The sequence below is a fragment of the Buceros rhinoceros genome, unplaced genomic scaffold (genome assembly GCF_000710305.1).
Source record: "Buceros rhinoceros silvestris isolate BGI_N320 unplaced genomic scaffold, ASM71030v1 scaffold17756, whole genome shotgun sequence".
Classification (NCBI taxonomy): Eukaryota; Metazoa; Chordata; class Aves; order Bucerotiformes; family Bucerotidae; genus Buceros; species Buceros rhinoceros.
The window spans coordinates 9124-28012 of record NW_010418315.1 but is presented as its reverse complement, the minus strand read 5'-3'; the positions used below and the strand labels follow the sequence as shown (position 1 = coordinate 28012).

At 36.3% G+C, this 18889-nt stretch overlaps 1 protein-coding gene across 1 annotated transcript in view; it reads right to left on the bottom strand.

Moving 5' to 3' along the window:
• PDS5B (PDS5, regulator of cohesion maintenance, homolog B (S. cerevisiae)) overlaps window positions 1-18889 on the bottom strand; it is a 38175-nt gene that overhangs the window by 11573 nt on the left and 7713 nt on the right. Inside the window, exons 9-16 of the mRNA XM_010138505.1 lie at window positions 18498-18566; window positions 13686-13822; window positions 11844-11967; window positions 5988-6192; window positions 3577-3691; window positions 3074-3206; window positions 2162-2281; window positions 1742-1804 (exon numbers count right to left, since the gene is read on the bottom strand). Coding sequence (XP_010136807.1) covers window positions 1742-1804; window positions 2162-2281; window positions 3074-3206; window positions 3577-3691; window positions 5988-6192; window positions 11844-11967; window positions 13686-13822; window positions 18498-18566 — 966 coding nt within the window. The remainder of the gene's footprint in view (window positions 1-1741; window positions 1805-2161; window positions 2282-3073; window positions 3207-3576; window positions 3692-5987; window positions 6193-11843; window positions 11968-13685; window positions 13823-18497; window positions 18567-18889) is intronic.

The following is an 18889-nucleotide window of genomic DNA, read 5'->3' as shown; positions in this document are numbered from 1 at the left end:
AGTAGGAAAAAAAAAAAAAAAAAAAAAATAGAACTCAGATAACGAAACACAGTTTAAGAATTTACATCCATAAGTTTTAAACTTAATGTTAATCAGTAAGTGAAAAACAGGAAGAGCTCAAAAAGCAGAAATGTTCAAATTCACACTGGACTGGGTTTCCTACTGAGGAGGAACTAACACAACAGGGCCTGCACTAACAGCTCGTCCCTTACCAAAGAACCTACGTGCAAAGCCTTGCTGCCCTCAAATGCTGTTTCCTGCTTATATCCAACTCCACCAACATTCACTCAAGCTAGACGTCCACTCCCAAAAATAAGAGCCTCTAGACAAACTCTCACATTGCTCTCACAACGGGGAAGTAACTGAAAATTTTTGGTGGTCAAATACACCTCTGCTGCTTTTATAAAATCTCAGGACAAAAATGGAGCTAGAGTACCTGGTGCTAGAAATTTAAAATAACGTAAAAACTACCTTAGGATTAAAAAAAAATTTCAATTAGGATGAGAGAAATGGAGCTACTGGAGAGAGTCCTGCAAACGACCATTAAGATGAAGGGACTGGAGCATTTCTCATATGAGAAAGTCTGAGAGAGCTGGGGCTTTGGACTAGATGACATCCAGAGGTCTCTTCCAAACACAAGCATTCTGTAATTCTTGAGTTTTTGTGATAGCAAAAACCACGTTTCACAGTACGCTTAATATATTAAGTTTTGGACAAACTAGCAAAAATGTATTATGGCAAAAAATGGATGAGAGAACTTAATATTGACTACTGTTCAGAAAACTTTTGCATCTTCAATAAGAAGTGAATCCTAATCTACAGAGTTCAAATACTCAGATGTGCGATACACTGGTCACATATTCCAAATAATCAATGTTGGCTTCCGACTTCTAATCAGAAAGATCTTCCTGTACAACTGCGTTTTTTCCTAACTTGAACTCCTCCTCTATTATTAAGTTACTATCTCACAGCTAATGCTTTATTAGAAAAGTTAAGGGTAATGAAGATGCTGAGCTTTTATTTCTTCTGCAAGGTAGCAAATGAATTTTCTCCTGTAATCTAGAACAGGACATATTCATCCAGATGAAAACCCCAATTTGTTTTTCTCTTTAGTAGATTTTAGTTTTTTTTAAAGAGTACCTGTGTTTACTTTTAGTGAGGAAAGAACACTGCCATTCAATACAATACACATTTAGAAAGAACAAATTAATATAACCATAGAACAGTCAGATATCTCACAAGATACTGTAAAATGGTATTCAGCTTTGTCAAAGATTCATTTACATGATTTTTAAAATAATTTCTATTAGGGTTTTCCATAGCTGTCACTTTATATGTAATATTGTAGTCTTCTAGAAAAAAAAAAGTGAACCATTTTGAAAAATGGGCAAATATTACAGGTTTGAGGCTTTTTTGGGGTAGGGGGGGACATTCTCCTCTAAAAAGAACAGGTTTTGCCTACTATTACACCAACCCAGCAAAGAGAGTAGCAGTTTCCCCTGTCCTATGTCTCTCCCTCTACCTGTTTGCTAACCTTTGGTATAAAAACCCTCTGGACAGAAACAATCTATTTTCTTCAACCTGAAGTGTTTCATTAACTACATCTTAGTTTTCTTAAAAAAAAAAACAAAAAACAAAAAACAAAACCAACAAAATAAACCCCACAACCCAAAAAAACCCAAACCAAAACTTAAGAGATAGCACCAAAACCAAACCATCCCAAACACCAGAGCACACATACCTTTCCAGGAGTGAAAAAAGACTTCATTTCCGGAGGAAGATAGTTTTTGGTGTTACTGAAATTCTGTAAAAAAAGGAAAAGGGAATAATAATAATAGTGAAAAAAAATCACAAATCACAGCAATAATTAATGAAGAAGATACATACATTTCAGAGGTAGTACTTAAAGGTTTTCTTTACAGCATTTATGCTTTTGAAACTTTAAACCTGAAGAGCAGTATCTCAGGCACAGGAGGGGGGTGAGGAAATCAGTGTGTGTACACATATATAAATATTTATTAAAAATATACACACATTTTCAACTACATTATAGGATGTAGAAGTCTGAAGTTTCAAGAACTATTGGGGAAAAAAAACCTGAATTACAAGTAAAAAAGATTTAAACAGATTTATCTCAAGAAAAATTAAAACACCAAGGTACCTTATCGGGTTGAGTAAAATACCGGGCTGGAAGTACAGGGTCTTTAGGGGATTCCAAACTGTATGTCGTGCTCTTTGACATAATGATGTTCATTGCTACATCACAGACTGTGTACAGTTTCTGTAAATAACATTTAGGAAAAAAAGACAAATAACGCTTTGTTTGTTCATCACACATCTTGACATAAGACAGTATCTTTTGAGCACAGAGCTACAAGAAAAGCAATCACCTTAAACATTTAACATTAGCCTGCATCATAAACATGTATCTCAGGGAACTAAAACATAGAAGCAAGAGACAAAAGCACTGTAGGCCCAGCTGTTACAGTGAGCTAGCTTTTATGATCTTCCTATATTTAAGAATAGGGTACACTATGGTTTCAAGGTAATGCTAATAAAAAATTAAAAAAGAAAAAATCTCATCTCTGTGGGAAAAGCAGACAAGTGACAAATCTGTACGTTATGTAATGGAAAAACCTTAAAAACAAGATCAGGGTTTGATACATTCACTACCCAATACATGCTTGAGACATCTAAGGCATATATTTTTCTTCCTATACTAAGCTTACTCTTTCACTTTTAAAATGAAATGTTCCAAAGCACTTTAGTGCACAATTTAAACAGAAAAAAAATAGTTCGCATATATTTAAAGTTAGCATTTAGTAATCTGAGACAGAAACAGAGGGATTTTGAAAACATCACAACTTCCTTGCAAATGTGCAAGATCTACCGAAGCATGGAAAAATAACTGTCATCTAAACTACAATAAGTATAATTGTTAGAGCATATGAATTATCGCCCACATACAATTCTATTGAAAGACATTCTAAAGCTGGTGTGTAAGCAAAAGGCAACTCATTTACAGAAGTAGGCTAGAATGAAATGCAATTTCCATTCAAAAAGTATCACTGACTTCATTCATTTTTGGATCATCTGGTCCTTGTGCGTCCTTAGTCTGTTTGATATTTTCTACCATTTTTCTGATAAACGCGTGACTGTTGTTTTCGTTTTTAGCCATCAGTATCTCCAGTATGAACCACAGGCACCTAAAGGAAAAACACAGTACTCCTCATGAATAAAAACGTGAAAGAAATTCTTGAAAAAAAGCACGTTTGAGAAAGTGGATTACTCTAAGTTTTACTAGCATTATGAATTTGAACCAGTATAACTCTGGGAAACCAATTCTTTAGAATAAAAAATGAAAGTAAGATGAGCAGAAGGTGAAGGTTCCTCTGTAAGACATCACCAAGCACTGAAAAAGCATGTATACTCTCTCTCACAACATTTTACAGAAATAAGTGTCATCAGTATGTGCACTGGACAACGTATCAGAGTACCACAATGAAAAAAATATTTCACTTAGAATAAAGTTAGATTGTTTTAACGGCAGAAAAACACTATTAAAAGTATTCTTACTCTTTAATGTCTTTGAGTTGTTCAATGTCCTGGACTTTGACATAATCTGGGTCATGAGCTAGAAGATGGATAGTATAAGGAACAACGTACTCTGGTAGAAGTGACAATAGTTTCTCTGAAAAGCAGAAGAAAGATGCATCAAAAGACAACATACCAAGAAATATGCTTTCCTACTACAGAGGAGAGCGCAAAATTTAAGGTCGGCATACCTTAAGATAAAGTACAGGCACATGTAGACCTATAATTTCTTTCTGATGTTGCATCTCATGGTTGATGAGCAGATGTTTCACGCTCAAGATTTTAAGTATCTCTCACTCAGGGCTGCATGTTTTGATGATATAGCTACAGTCAACCCCTACTCCCAAACTTGTTAAAAAAACAGTTTACTCTTGTAGTTTTTCCACTTACTGACTGGCAAGTAAAAGCCCAGCCTTAGAAAACAAAGATTCCTACATAAAACACAAGTTTCTACCCAGATGAAGCTATCAACAGCTACACAATCAAGGTTAAGTCTCCTCCTGAGTGGCTTTCACTCTGAGCAGCATTTGGAGAACTTAAAAAGCCTGAGAGTAACGCCTGTCAGCCTGTGACAGGTCAGTGTGGAGGAATGAGGCTTTTTACTGTCTGGTACTGGTCCTTAGGAAGCTAACCATCTTGTCAACAAATGCTGAAATCCCCCAAAATATCTGAAAGATATCCTCCTCACCTGTGCCAAATTTTCAAGAAAAAACATATCACAAAATCACATGTTTACAGATTCAGAAAAATAGCTGCATTAATCAAGGATTCAGATTCTCTGCTCTAGTTTTCTGTGGAAGCCTTTCAAAGGAGGTACTACCGTCATTACTACTGCATGGACAGTAGGAGGAATGACAGAGGGAGACACATAGAGGTTTAAATAATATGATCTTAACAGAACTGAGCTTCAGCAGTACTACTGCAATAATGATTTTTTAAGATGCAAACGGCCCAAGACGTTTTATTTGTTAAAAGCTCAGACTGGTAAAGCCAAATGTCACAAAGTTAACACTGTAATCCTCAAAAAAATCTTGGAATCTGTATTTCTTCCAGACTCCTCACAGATAATCGTACATATCAAATCAATGGCATCAATCAAGGCAAGTCTTTCACCAAGGATTAAAAAAAAAAAAAAAAAAAAAAAAAAAAAAAAAAAAAAAAAAAAAAAAGAAATCATCAGGCATATTTTGAGGTTCTACTGGATAAAAGGAATCACACGCACCTAGGCTTCTCTCCATTTCTTCTACAGATTTTTGATAGTTACTTTGCAGCATCTATCTTAATACAGTTTGGAATCATAAATTACTTTTAATCATATGAGAATTCTTATACTTTTCTCCTACACAACTAAAAAGAGTTTTCAACTTTCAAGAGGAACAGTCTTTGGATGATTTTAAGGCATATGCTCAACCGATTTTTCTTTTTTACATGTTACCAAGAAGGGAGAAAAGCACTGCTCTTTTTTCTTTTTTAAGTCTAATTAACAATACACAAAAGGATTTCTCTGCAGACTTATTCTCTGATCAAACTCCAAGGGGACTAAGGCACACACAGACTGACATGTCTAATATAAAGTCTGTGATTTGTAAATGCAGAAGGAAATTGGTTATCTGACTGCATCTGTGAGATCATAAAACACGTCTGGTGTATCCCAAAGGCAAGATGAAAAAATCCCCTTCATTTCACAAAGGCCAAACCATCAGTAATCTTTCAAGAGAAATAAAACTTTCAAAAACTCTTAATCAAAATGCCTGTTTCTCTTCATAAAGGTCTACTCGTTCCTATCTCCATCATGTCATACTGTACCCATTTAGCTTTGAGTAAGTCAAAAGGTAAAAGGGCTGATTTCATAAAAGAAAAATAGCTAACGTTAGTCCCTAATAACACACAAAGCATTCCCACAATCAGACTGCTGGCACTGGGAAGAAAGAATTACATAAACTCATCCTGAAGTGTCTACAAATATAGCTCTTTACCAGTGTAAGACAAGAAGCTACTCAATATAGTAGTGCCAAGACAGTCAATTTAGTACAGTATTTATATCATTAAGGTTGCGTATTATTAATTACTGAAGCAAAGCTAATCATTGTCACTTCACTCACAACATAATTAACCATTAAGTTCAAACAGTACACATAACTGCCTTGAAAAAACTACTTCACTTCCAATTTACTTAGGAACAAGCATCTGCACAGCTTTTAAAATTGGAACATCTCAGAAACATCTGTTAAAAAAATCAAAAGAAAATCTGGACTCTATTTTCAGTTTTCATTAAGTACCTATAAGTGAGACTTAAAGTCATTCTGTGTGTAAAACCAGAAAACCCTCAATACTTTCACAGTCCACTCCCATTTACATTTGCCTGTATCAAAAAGTGTTTTCTATTCTCTTACCACTAACTGCCGCATGTTGCTTCAGATATTCCCTTCTGACATTTATGTTCTTCACAAGGCTCTGCCTAGCATGAGCTCTTCTTTCTTTCACGGGATCTTTTGCACACAGTGCACAAATAGCCATATATTCCAGTGGCAGCCGTAGTCTAGAAAGGCCTTTGTGAAGTTTCTGGGCAAATATTTGTCTCACTTGATAACACTCATCCTATTAACAAAACACAAAAAAAGTAACAGTAAACTTTTAGACAAATAATATAGACTGTGAAATAAACCATGGAAGCCTGGGTAAATATGCCAAACACCAGGATTGTAAGAATGTATTTTAATGCCAATTCAGAGCAATTACATTGAATTAATCAGCTGAAGCTTCCCTTAGGGTCGAGAGAGAAGCTCAGGTTCACGGGAACAAACCGCACGGGAAGGTATCACACTCAGGACCCAAGGCCTAATTTAGCACAGTACTGAGTCATGGAGTTAACGAAATGTAAACAACAGGACCACTTGCTTTGTGAAACCAAAGTCAAAGATCTGCACTGAAACAGCATTTATACACCAGTAACCACTTTATTGCTGTGATTTCACAAATTTTCATCAAGCCGTTAACATTAGAAATAGAACAAAATTCCACAGAACTTCCAGATGAGGTCAAACACTGAAGAGACGACCAAGCATTTCTGTTATGAACTATGACCATAGTCTTCCTGACTATGACAGGAAGAGAATAACCTGTGTCTCATAGTTGTGTCAATAACACAAAAGTAAAATAATATGAAGATGGCAAATGTACTTCTATAATTTATTAACATAATTCCAGGAAAGATATGGACCTTAAAATTCTCCATATGAATATAACCTACATACTTTAAGACACCATTGTTACTAAATGGTTTGTGGTGTGTTCAAAGGCCACAGAAGATTAACAGAAGCAAGTGTGGAAAAGAGAACAAAATGTCCAGAAAAGCATACGGCAAATAGGGCCACCAAATGAGATTGGCATATTTAACCCAAAACAAGATTTAAAATTTTTAAGCCAAAAAAAGATGAAGAGGAAAGACTGGTTAACTCTAAATATGAAAAAAAAATCCACGCATTAACAGGAATAAACAGCTATTTTAGTCAAATAACAGTTCTGAAACCAGGAAAAATTGAAGACGGTTTCCAGGTATCAGCCAACAAGTGCAGAGACAAAACTTAGCCTTTGGTAACACTGACTCTTCTAAATTCACAAATGGCATCAAAAGGATCATGTATTAGATAAAACAAGCCACCCTCTTCCCCACTGAAAAAATTAAAATCAGAATTTCATCAAGCTCCATTTTCGCTTCTGTGCTTCAGTCTACAGCCTTCCTCTACAGACTAAAACCCTGAAATGCCTGCTGTAGCCTGAGTTGAAGCAACCCAAGACCACAAACCCAAACTGTGAGACCTACTCAAGATCTACTGCCTCTTTATAGCAAATCACCCTCCCAGTAGATGGTTTGATAGAACTCTCTGCTCAGTAACACCACCGAAGTCTAAAAGTCTTTGGAAAGCTTGGATGAGACCTGTGCCTAGATGGTCTCCTAACAAGGAGACATGTCATCTTTGACTCAGAGGACAAAGGTCATTGCTACTGATGGTGTCACGTGGCACAAACTGCAATGATTATTATTTCCTTATCTTTTAATATTGAGAATAACCTTAAATTAAGCTCAGTTACACTAGTTCAATGAGAAGGGGGATCAACCCTTTTTTACTGCATACAAATAAAAGCCACACATTAGCCCAATTTTATGATTCTGCTTCCCGAACTGAAAGCTAATTTATCAGAAGTTCACCATTTAAAAGCATAGATTTGTTCTAAATAAAATTGCATTTTCAACAGCAAAGTTATTAGATCTTAAATCTGGCCTTAAAGTCTGTTAAATATTGAAGCAACACTATACTAAATTATTTTATTATTACAGTTATTATATTTTGTTATTATAGATCAATGTGAAGCTCTGCTGATATCGACATTTCTTCTGCAGATCACAGAACTGTTGGTGAGTTTACATGTTTGGCCAAAACACATATATAATTTTTTTTTTAAATGACTATATGCATTTATTCATCACAAAGTCTTTGTTTACCAATGCAACTTTAATACAGCAGTTAGTGACAACACTTAATTCATTAAGCATTGTGTGCTCTAATCATTCCGTATTTCAAAATGGTAGTCTCAGAGTAAAAACAAATAGCCAGTACAGAACCTTAGCAGAACCTGTGCAACTGTTGCAGATCTGAAAAATTAAGCTCTTCCTCTTCCTTTAATCTGCTTCCTGATCTGTTCACTTAAAGAAAATTTGCTAGAAATTAAATTACAGAATACTAGAGTTGGCCTTGACACAACCTGAATGTCCCAATTTGTGGCTAGACTTAACAGTGTTAAGAATGAATAAATATTTAGAATAATCAGTGTCTGCCATCAATAAATGTATTCCAGTAGTAAACATTCTAAGCATAAAAATATGTGTATGCATATGTACACGTGCCAATATCTGAAAACCAAACATACGGATGGTTTCCATCGGAGATTAATACAGTACCACTTTTAAGTCACTGAAACCATTACAGTTACTCTGCATCTGAGGATCTGAACTCAATAGCCGGGCAGAGAGAAAGAAAACAGCAGAAGACGTCAAGAAGACTCAAGAAGAGTTATGATTCAGTATTCAAAAATCTATTAGGAGCTGCAGAGAAGAGTGAACTCCTGTTCTGACAGAGCTTTCAATCTAAATTCTAGTAAACAAGTAAGGAAGTCATAAAGGGCAAAGAAACATCAATAAATGAGGAGAAACAAAGGTGATTCTATAGTGGAACAGATCCTCTGGGAAGCTATGTTAAGGCATAAGGATATCCACGAAGAACTGATTACAGACAGCCAACATGGCTTCTTCACAAAGAATAATTCATGTCTGTACAATGGAGTGTCTGCGTAGGCGGATAAGAGAAGAGCAACTGATGTCATCTACCTGAAGTTCCATAAGGTCTTTGACAAGGTATCACACAGTATTCGTGTCTCTGAATTGGAGAGATAGGAGTTTCATACATGGACTATTCAATGGCTAAGAAATTGGCTGGGTGGCTGAGTCCAAAGAACTGCAGTCAGAAATTCAATGTCCAAATGGAGACTGGTAACAAGAGGCGTCTCTCTGGGTCAATACTGGGACCAGTACTGTTCAACATCATTAATGACACTGATAGCACGATTGAGCACACTTCTCAGCAAGTCTGTGGATGACACCAAGCTGACTCGGGTAGCTGATACACTAGAGGGAAGGGATGCCATCCAGACAAATCTTGACAGGCTTGAGGAGTAGACCTATGTGAACCTTACAAGGTTCAACAAGGCCAAGTGCAAGTCCTGCACCTGGCTCAGGGCAATCCCCAGTATCAATACAGGTTGAGGGATGAAGAGATTGAGAACAGCCCCACAGAGAAGGACTTGGGGACACACGTGGATGAAAAACTGGACACCAACCAGTAACATGCACGCACAGCCCAGAAAGTCAATTGCATCCTGGGCTGCATCTAAAAAAGCATGGCCAGCAGGTCGAGGGAGGTGATTTTGCCCCTCTACTCTGCTCTGGTGAGATCCCCATCTGGAGTCTGGCATCCAGCTCATCCAGCTCTGGAGTCCTCAGCATAAGAAGGACATGAACCTTTTGGAGAGGGTCCAGAGAAGGACCACAAAAAAGCGGTCAGAGGGTTTGAGCACCTCTCCTATGAAGAAAGGCTGAGAGAATTGCGGTTGTTCAGGTTGGAGAAAGCTCCAGGGAGACCTTGTTGTGACCTTTCAATATATGAAGGAGGCCTACAAGAAAGAAGGGGACAGGCTTTTTAGCAGGGCCTGCTGTGAGAGGACAAGGGGTTACAGTTTCAAACTAAAAGAGGGTAGGTTTATTTTGGACATGAGGAAGAAATTCTTTACAAAGGTTGCCCACAGAAGCTGTGGATGTCCCATCACTGTAAGTGTTCAAGGCCAGGTATGATGGGGCATTTAGCAACCTGATCTAGTGGAAGACATCCCTGCCCATGGCAGGGGGGTTGGAATGAGATGAACTTGAGAGGTTGCTTCCAACCCAAACTTTTCTATGATTCTGTTGAAAGATGTGACAGTAACTTGTTTTAAGTGTTGATGACCTTATGTTCTTCTAACTTAAATCTCTTCTCTCAAAATTCCCTTTCAAAAATTGAGGGGAGGTAAGCATTAGACCTAAAGACAGCAAAATATCTACAAGCAGTTGAGATTGATAAAATAAGAAAATAAGAAGCAAATAAGAAAGTGAGAGACAGTGATGAAACCACGGGCTTTGCACAATATAGCTTGCACCAACTTACTGAAGAGAGTCAACATGATGAAGGCAAATTCTGATACAGGAGAACTGCAAAGTCAACACTTGCAATAAACAAAAATTTGCCAGAGGAGAGAAATAACAGATTTTGATCACTGGGATCAGAATAAAACAGAACATGCAAGGACAGTATTGTCAAGGCTAGTCTGGCATGATATTATCCATCTAGAGTATTCTTTCTGGAAGACAGACAGATCTTACTTGTCATTGAACTAAGTGGCTATTTTACTCTCTACTGATTTTGTTCTGAATTGTAAAAGTCTTTAAAACTCATTTTGACACAAAACTAACATTTCTATTAGGTTTTAGAACAGGAGTATGAAAAGTGCCAATCTGTGGTTTGGGTGTAAAGATCTTCAGTTACTGCCACTGAAGTTCGCCTGCATTTTTGTTAGATTTCATCTGCTTAAGTAATTTTAAGTTTTGTTCCCTTTTTTTTTTCATAGCATTTGGGAACTGACTAAGGGCTCCTTTCCATAGGCACGAAGAAGCTTAAAATTCATGTAGACATTGTTAAAACAACACACGAGCCTAATACAGACTGAATTATTCTGATATATAAATGATTTTTTCTAGCCTAACTGTACCCAACTCCAAACAACTTAAAGAACTTAAAAACATACTCCATATGAAAAGAAACAATATGCACGCAGGAGCTATACTCTGTATTTTCTATTACTAAATGCCAATTTCACATCTTCTGACATTTAAAATGGGTAGCAGCTTTTAAAGCTTTAGCCAGCGACAGAGATTAAGGTCTAGAGTGGAATTATTACTGAAAGTATCTTCTGGAAGGGATTCCCTCCAGAGAATTTCTTCCGTGAAGTCAAGAGAATACCAGCAGTTACACAAGTTAACACCAGCTAAGCCCCTCCAAGATTACCTTACTCTAGAGGAGTGAATCAATTTCTGCAGAATTTGCTGAGTCTACTGGACAGGAACACAGAGGATGTCTAAATCTCTAATAACGATTTGAAAGTTATTTCCTTTCTGCTACTTCGGAGCGACAAGCAGAAATTAAGGATGAAAATTCCAACATCCAAGAAATCTCTCCCTATCTCTTCTAATATTTAAAGGGTGCCAACCATCTTCGCAGACCTCTGGGTACCAAAAATATTCTACCCAGGTATCAAGAAATCAAGTCACTGTTGTCACCACAGTCCAACATACTTCATTTCAACTTCTAATAATGTCATAATACAGCTGAGTTATTACTGTATATCAATATTGAATTCCTTGATTTATCAATATTCTAACATTTCACTACTTTAAGTTAGCATTCCCCCCACTGGGCAACCCAGTATGGTAGATCTAATTCTCACACAGTTTTCAGGATTACATATTAGGAAAAGAAATTCATGCCAAGGCTGAATGTTTTGCATAAAATCAGATTAGCAGAAATATGCACAACATACAGAACAAAAACCATATACACTTATACACTTGCTGATAACCCACAAGTCCCACCTAATTTCCTTACATTTATGGCCAGCGCACACAGCTGGTACTGTTCTAAGGTGATGATTTCATGGTAACAAGGTTCCTGTGCCAACTTCACAATAGCGTTCCCTGCAGCCAGCCTCAACCGAGACATATCAGGTTTACTGAAAAACAAGCACATGGATTAATTATGTAATTATTTGTCTTAAATCCCAGTAAGTTTGCATTACTGAAAAGCAGGTACTTTAAAAAGAAGGAAAAGTTTCCATGGACTCTGCCCCACCGCCGACACGCTCGCCCCCCACCCGAAATCAATAGCAGAAGTAACTTCAAATCAAAAGTATTCTCCATGTCATCACATTTTACAACCTATTACCACATACCTATCACCTTGCCGCAACTTAACATGAAAGTATTAACTGAAACTTCCTGAAAGTTCCACATGAGTGTGAAACATTTTTAGCTGCACACTGGACCAGCACAGTACAGGCTGCCCCTCAGAGACCTCACGTAGCCTGTAAGATACTTCTGTTCATGCTGCTTATAGGCCTCATCCACTTCCCTTTTTCGGTCAGGGGTCGTACAGCTGACACACACTACAATGTCACCCATACCAGCCTGATCTTTAATCCTAACCTACAAGCTCTCAGCTGGCTCATCATCCATCCCTCAGGCAGAGCTCCAAGGCCTAGGGTTGAAGTGTTGCTTTTAGCACAGAGCAACCTCACGTGTCAATTGCAGCTTTCTCTCTCCCCTAAAAGTATCCCCAGCTCTCCATTAACTTTAATAATGGACAACAACCAACCACATATTTATAAATAGTTTCTATTATTGTTTATAGTTTTGAGTACAAAAACCATGGGAAAATTACATTTCTAAAACACGGACAGTAAGGAATCATCACTTTAAGCATAAAAACCTCACAGGACCTACAGAACTGATCTATTCACAAACTACTGGGTAAGCTAACAACATGCTCCGAGAGTTATGTTGAATTACTGCCACCTAACTCCCTTGTAACGGCTAGGAATGGCCATATTACAGAATTTATTAACAAGGAACTTTAAGACTACATAGTTGCTGTGTAATATATAATACACTAGACAACTCTCAGGTTTGCAATTTTGCACACACAACACAGATTCTATCTGCATAATCATTGTGTAACATTAAATTCTACCTAAGAATTAAAACCTTTTTACTCAAACTGGCGTAATCCACCCATGCCCTTAATGGCTTCGTAGAGCTAAAATTTTCAGTGTTTGGCAAGTAATAGTGTCTGACAGCTTGTCACTTCTACCACAGAGGATTAAGAAAATACCCACAAAAACAAGTTGCCTAATCATCACCTAAAAGGTAAATTATTTATTGACGCTTAATCCTCTTTACACACTTCCCTCTCACTTTTATAGGCCTCAAAAGATTAGTCTGCCTTCAAGCAGAAGTACCTTCCGTACTAACTATTCCCACCTGATTTACCACAACTTACTATTTTTTATCAGAAAGCCTGCCTATTGGCCTTTGACATACACAACAATCGGTACATCAGGATGAACAAGCTGCATGAAAAAATAAAACAAATTTTCAATCTGAAAGAGGAATTTACACAGATTATTCTTGCAATATGAGAAATGGCTCTCTGAAAACAGAGATATAACAAAGAAGATTAAAACCATTAAAATACAGCTATATCTACAGTGTTAAAACTGAGACACCGAGACTCAAACTTCTGATGAAATAAAGCCAAGCTTACCATTAGTTCTTATGAAGTAAGATTTATAAATTGTAAAGCAGTCTAACAGAATAGTTTATGTACTACTTTAGCTAAAACTCTTCCCATCGCATCATCACAGACATCGAAACATTACTATTTGTTACACACCTAATTTTCCCCTGCTCTGTTAAATCTCCATCACTGTGTAATATTGTTGTTAGCAGCCTCAGAGTAGAAGTTCCTGACTTGCTGTGGTTGTTCTTCATTCCTAGCAACCATCGAACCATCATCTTGATGGCCTGAATCTGAAAAAAAATTGGATATGCAGAAGTCAAATCACACCATGAGCCTCGTTTTAAAAATAATCTGTATCTTAATTTAATTACACAGAAATTACCAAGTGTTTTTGCTGCTATGAATATTAGCAGCAAAACATTTAAATGCTGAAAGTTAACTAGACAGCAACTTTTCACTGAAAGTCTCAAGCATTTATTACGGCAAATAAATATCATACATTAAGTTTGAATAGTTTCTTCTACTAAGCAATCACATATTCTGATCTGTGAAAATGTTACCTTAATTGAGCTTACATCCACTAAACACTGTGAAATAGGCAAAACACTTTATACTGAAGAAAATGTTACCGGATCAAAAAGCATAACACATTTTCATCTTCCTGTATTCCTGTAATTAGTGTTCTTTATTTATAGATGTTATATCTGAGTTAAATTTAAGAAATGTAAATTAAAACACTTCATACAACATTTTGACTGTTAGAATATCAATGTGTATTAAGATACCTCATCCTGGAAAACAGTGTTACTTTCATGGCTATTTAAAGAAAAGCCTCAAAGCCTGTTACTGAGGATAACTTGTCTTTTGCCAACAGAAACATCAAGTGTATTGAGGCAAGCTTCTAAAAGTATGCAGAATCTAGCAGCTATCATAAAACACTGAATAATTTCACATTTCTTTAGTGAAAATAATGCATGAATTTGGAGATTAAGTTTGTTTTAGTATTTGAATCCCTTTGTCCTTTTGTTTTCCTTCTATATTAAGAGCAGAGATGATAAAACAGAAAAAGCAGTAACCTCTCAATGCAAATGAAAATGCTCTTCTGAATCACTTAGACAGCCTTGGGAAAAAAGAATAAATGAAATGGCAAAAACAAACAAATGAAAACACCAAAACCCAAAGTTCAAAACACAAAACCCAAAAACTTTAGAAAAACTAAGACACTTTGTACACAGTTAACTTTGAATTTTCTCCTTAATGGGGAAGGCAGTTCTAAAAACTTTATATAAACATTCACAATATCACCGAATGGAATAGATCAACTGTATGATGAATTTCATGTAACAAACTGATCAAAATGGACCCTTCAGATCTAAGTTCTAGGACTGTCATCTATATACGAGTTTATTTTTTAGCACTGTGGGCCACTTACTCCACCTACAGAATTCTAATTCTATTGGGTAACACCCGGAAGAGTTAGGATGTTTGTTACTCGGAACTCAAAATGCAAATGGATTTTGTGGAATAGAAATAAAATTGTCTTGCCCTAGCTTTCAGAGAGTCTTTCACTTGAAACAGCTTTAATATCCACCAGAAGATTTTAGTCTCAATAAAACCAATATAATAATAATACCAAAATAATAATACCAGTAATAATAATATCATCATCATAATAGTAAGAATAACAATAATAATAATAGCAGCAGCAATAGCAACAGCAGTGGATCTTCTGACAGCTTACCAGTTCAGCTTCTTCATGTCAAAACCAATAACTGTAAGCATTAGTGCCTCCCATTTGCTGGGAGGATGGATATATACTAGTTCTGTTTGGTCTTCAAGTAAATGAATATTCAGCCAAGGAACAGCCACATGCTGTCTTGTGCCTTGACATCTCTGGTCGGCTCCTGAGCAATTTCAGTTTTAATCTTTGCTTCTCTCTTTTCCCCTCCACAATTCCCTCCATTTTACTGTCTGAATCTCCTCTAGTCTTCCTTTCAAGTAGCAAATCCTAATCCCAACTCCTTCAGAATTTTCCTCTGACCCTTCTATGTTCCCCATTTCTTTGCTGGTGTTAACAATGTTGGGTTGACATTCCAGCAATCCTTCAGAATTAAACACTGGCATGAACTTGGTACAGGGTATGAGAATTCCCCCAGTCACTGCTTCTGGCTACCTGAAGACTTAATCAAATGTGACATGAGTTTGCATTGCTCTCATGTTTTAATTTTTTTCTTTGCAGCCAAATAGGAAAACTATCAAAGGATAATTCCAGTTGGAAGGAGTGTCAGGAAGTCTCCAGTCCAATCTCCCACTTAAATCAAGGTCTGCTATGAATTCAAATCATGTTGGTTTCAGTTTTACCCATTGTTCTGTCAAAAGCTTCAAGTACTGGGATTGCACAGGCTCTCTTGGCAACCTGTTCCACTGCCTGACTGTCCCCGGGTTTTTTTCCTTATATCCGGTCTGAACCTCTTTTTTCAAGTTGTGTCCCATGAGCCTATAATTATTCTCTGAGATTAAAAAATACTACACACAACATGCAAGTATCAGTAAAGTCAAAATACAACATTGGTCAGAACCATATCAAAGGCCACAAATGACTGCCTTGTACTCAACTTGGCAGCACAACATGAGGTGCATGTATTTGAAGTGCAAGCAAAAACGATAGGACGTTTTAATTTATTTTTGAGGTAGTGACTATAACATGACAGATCTGATAGAGAAAACTGCCATTAACTACTAGCTTTACATAAAGTGCCAGTCGTGAATAAGTATTAATTTTTAAGATTAAAATTAACAAAAATAATCCACAAAGAGTTATAACCCTTGTCTCTGATCTAGAGGTTTCATCATGCCTCCATTGTAAAAGGATAGTGGTCCTTGAAACACTGTCTTCCTACTGCATCAACGTTATAACAACAGCTAGCTCAGGTTTCTACGGCTTTTCAGAGCCACAAATACTGCAGGGAGAAACCAGCAGTGAAAAGTGAAACAACACCCACTGAAAGCAGAGTTAGAGAAATAGGATAGAAACCTTATCTTGCAGTGTACATAGAAGAAAACAAGAAATATCACTGCTGCAACATAAGTCTCAATCCACTGCATGGTACATGTTCAGTACTGCTCAGTGTCAAGAGAGGTTACTGTTTTAGAGCAGATAGTCAAGCACCAGACGTAGGAATTCAAGTCTAACTCATACAACAATTAATTCAATTCATATTTAATACTCTGCTGAAACTTTTCTGAAAAGAAATCATTTCATTTAAGGTTTAGCATCCAAAACTAAGGCTAGCCTGTATCAGTCTACATCTGTTATGCTGGATGATATCACAGTTTTGCCATCTTCAGTCCTTCCCCCTTTCATACTTAAACTTAGATATGCTATACAACTATGTTACAAAGAGAGAGGAGGGCTTTTACAACCAGAGTGAAAAAAAAAATACACTGACAGAGAGAAATCATTTCTAAACTAATGGTGTGGGCCTGCAGCATTCATTAAATATAGGCTTCTCAGTGGTAAAAAATGCTAATTAAATTTGCAAATCAATTTCCACAATATCCTGTTTTCACTTGCCAATAAATGCTTCTTACAGTTTTCAGGCTTGGTTTCAACTTCAAATTGCCTTAAGATTTTCTATAAAGCCAGTTCCTTTCCAAATAGCCAATTGTTTGGAAAGTTTTATCAACATAAAAGCACATTTTAGAGAGAGATAACAGTTTCACAAAGAGTTTAAAAAATTAAGAAAAACTATTTACTACTTCAAGTTACACGTATAATTACTGAAAAACTAGCAGTTCATGCAATCAAAAGTATCAAGCATTCTTCTAACAGTTTCTTGAGGGCATTGTGTAACTATGGAATTACATGAATACAAAAAATATCCTTGCTGTAGTCAAATGAATTAAAAGCTAACAAATCAACTCCAAACACAACTGAACATTTCCAGGAATGAGTTCTGTAGTGAGCTGGAAACCAAAGTACTTACTAAACCAGCAGAGAAGAAGGTAAGCTACAAAGGGTTTAATAACTTCAAGAGAGAAGGCAAAGAACTTTTAAAAAACATCAGAACAACTTTATTCAAAAGGCATTGGGAATTAAATGACTGCTATAATTAACTTAGAAATGGCATGCTACAAAGTACATGCATCTTTCTAATTCTGAAAGAAAATGTGAAAGCATAATCTATCCCTGTTCTGAAGAAAGGGTATTTAAAACCAAATACAGACACAGGGTGTATTTTCCACAGGAGCATTTCTGGTGGAGTGAAAAATTGAGTGGTAATATCTATCACCAAGTCCAGAAAATGTAATAATAAACTTACTCCAAAAAAAGAAGTTTAAGATGAAAAAAAAAAACCCAAACACCTCATAACTTTAAAGGATTTTTTTTTCTTAAATCTAGGTTTTTCTCTAACACACATTGTACACAGAGAAAAGCAATGTAACACATTTATTCATTTGAGGAAAATGACAACTCCAAACCCAATTAATTTTTATTCCAAAACAGCACTTGAAGTTTCTGGGAATGTCCTAAAAATTCAAAATAAAAAGGGAAGACTTGTAAACCAAGTCTCTATGGTATTTAACTCCTATGTTAAACAAGAGGGGGAAAAAATCGTTTTACTTTAACTATGATAATATCAGGAATACTTAAGTGTTGCACACAAAACCTAAGCCTATAAAAAGCTGTAATAAAAACTCAAGTAAGTAAGTGTTTACGTAAATTTATTTGCAAAAGTAAAAAAAAAACCAAAAAAAAAAGCAGCTCCCAAAAGCAACTTCTTTTATTCTGGCAATCCAAAAAAGTGTATTCTGCTAAGATGCTCAATTTAAAAACAGTTAAATTCTTTTTATTTTAGAAAGCTGGCAAGGAAACAGTGGTTGACAGCTTTGGGAATCCATACATTTAACTTCCTTTAAGTATTACACATACAATCATGAGAAAATATAGTAAGTGATACTTACTTTAACAAGCGTTTCAGGAGACACTTCCTCATCTGGGACCCAAAGCTTTGTCGTCTTTTTTCCTGGAAGCTAAACAAATGTTACATTTTGTCACACTGCTGTTACTCTTCAGTGAAATCTGCTGTAATCTCCTCTTTCCTGCTGCTTCTGAATACAATACAGCAGCACTCACTAGTGAGCTTTATGCCTTCTGTATTTTATAGAAGTAATCACTACAGAAGTGAGATAGGGTTCTTAACTCACTATTCAAGTATCAAATTTAACAGTAGTACAGAGGTTTTTATTGTTGTTGTTAACTGAAAGCTATTCCTTTACAGTATATAACCATTGCTTTGAAAAAAATTTCCAGTTTCCATACTCAGTAGATTGGAACCTCAAGTGCATAGTTTTAG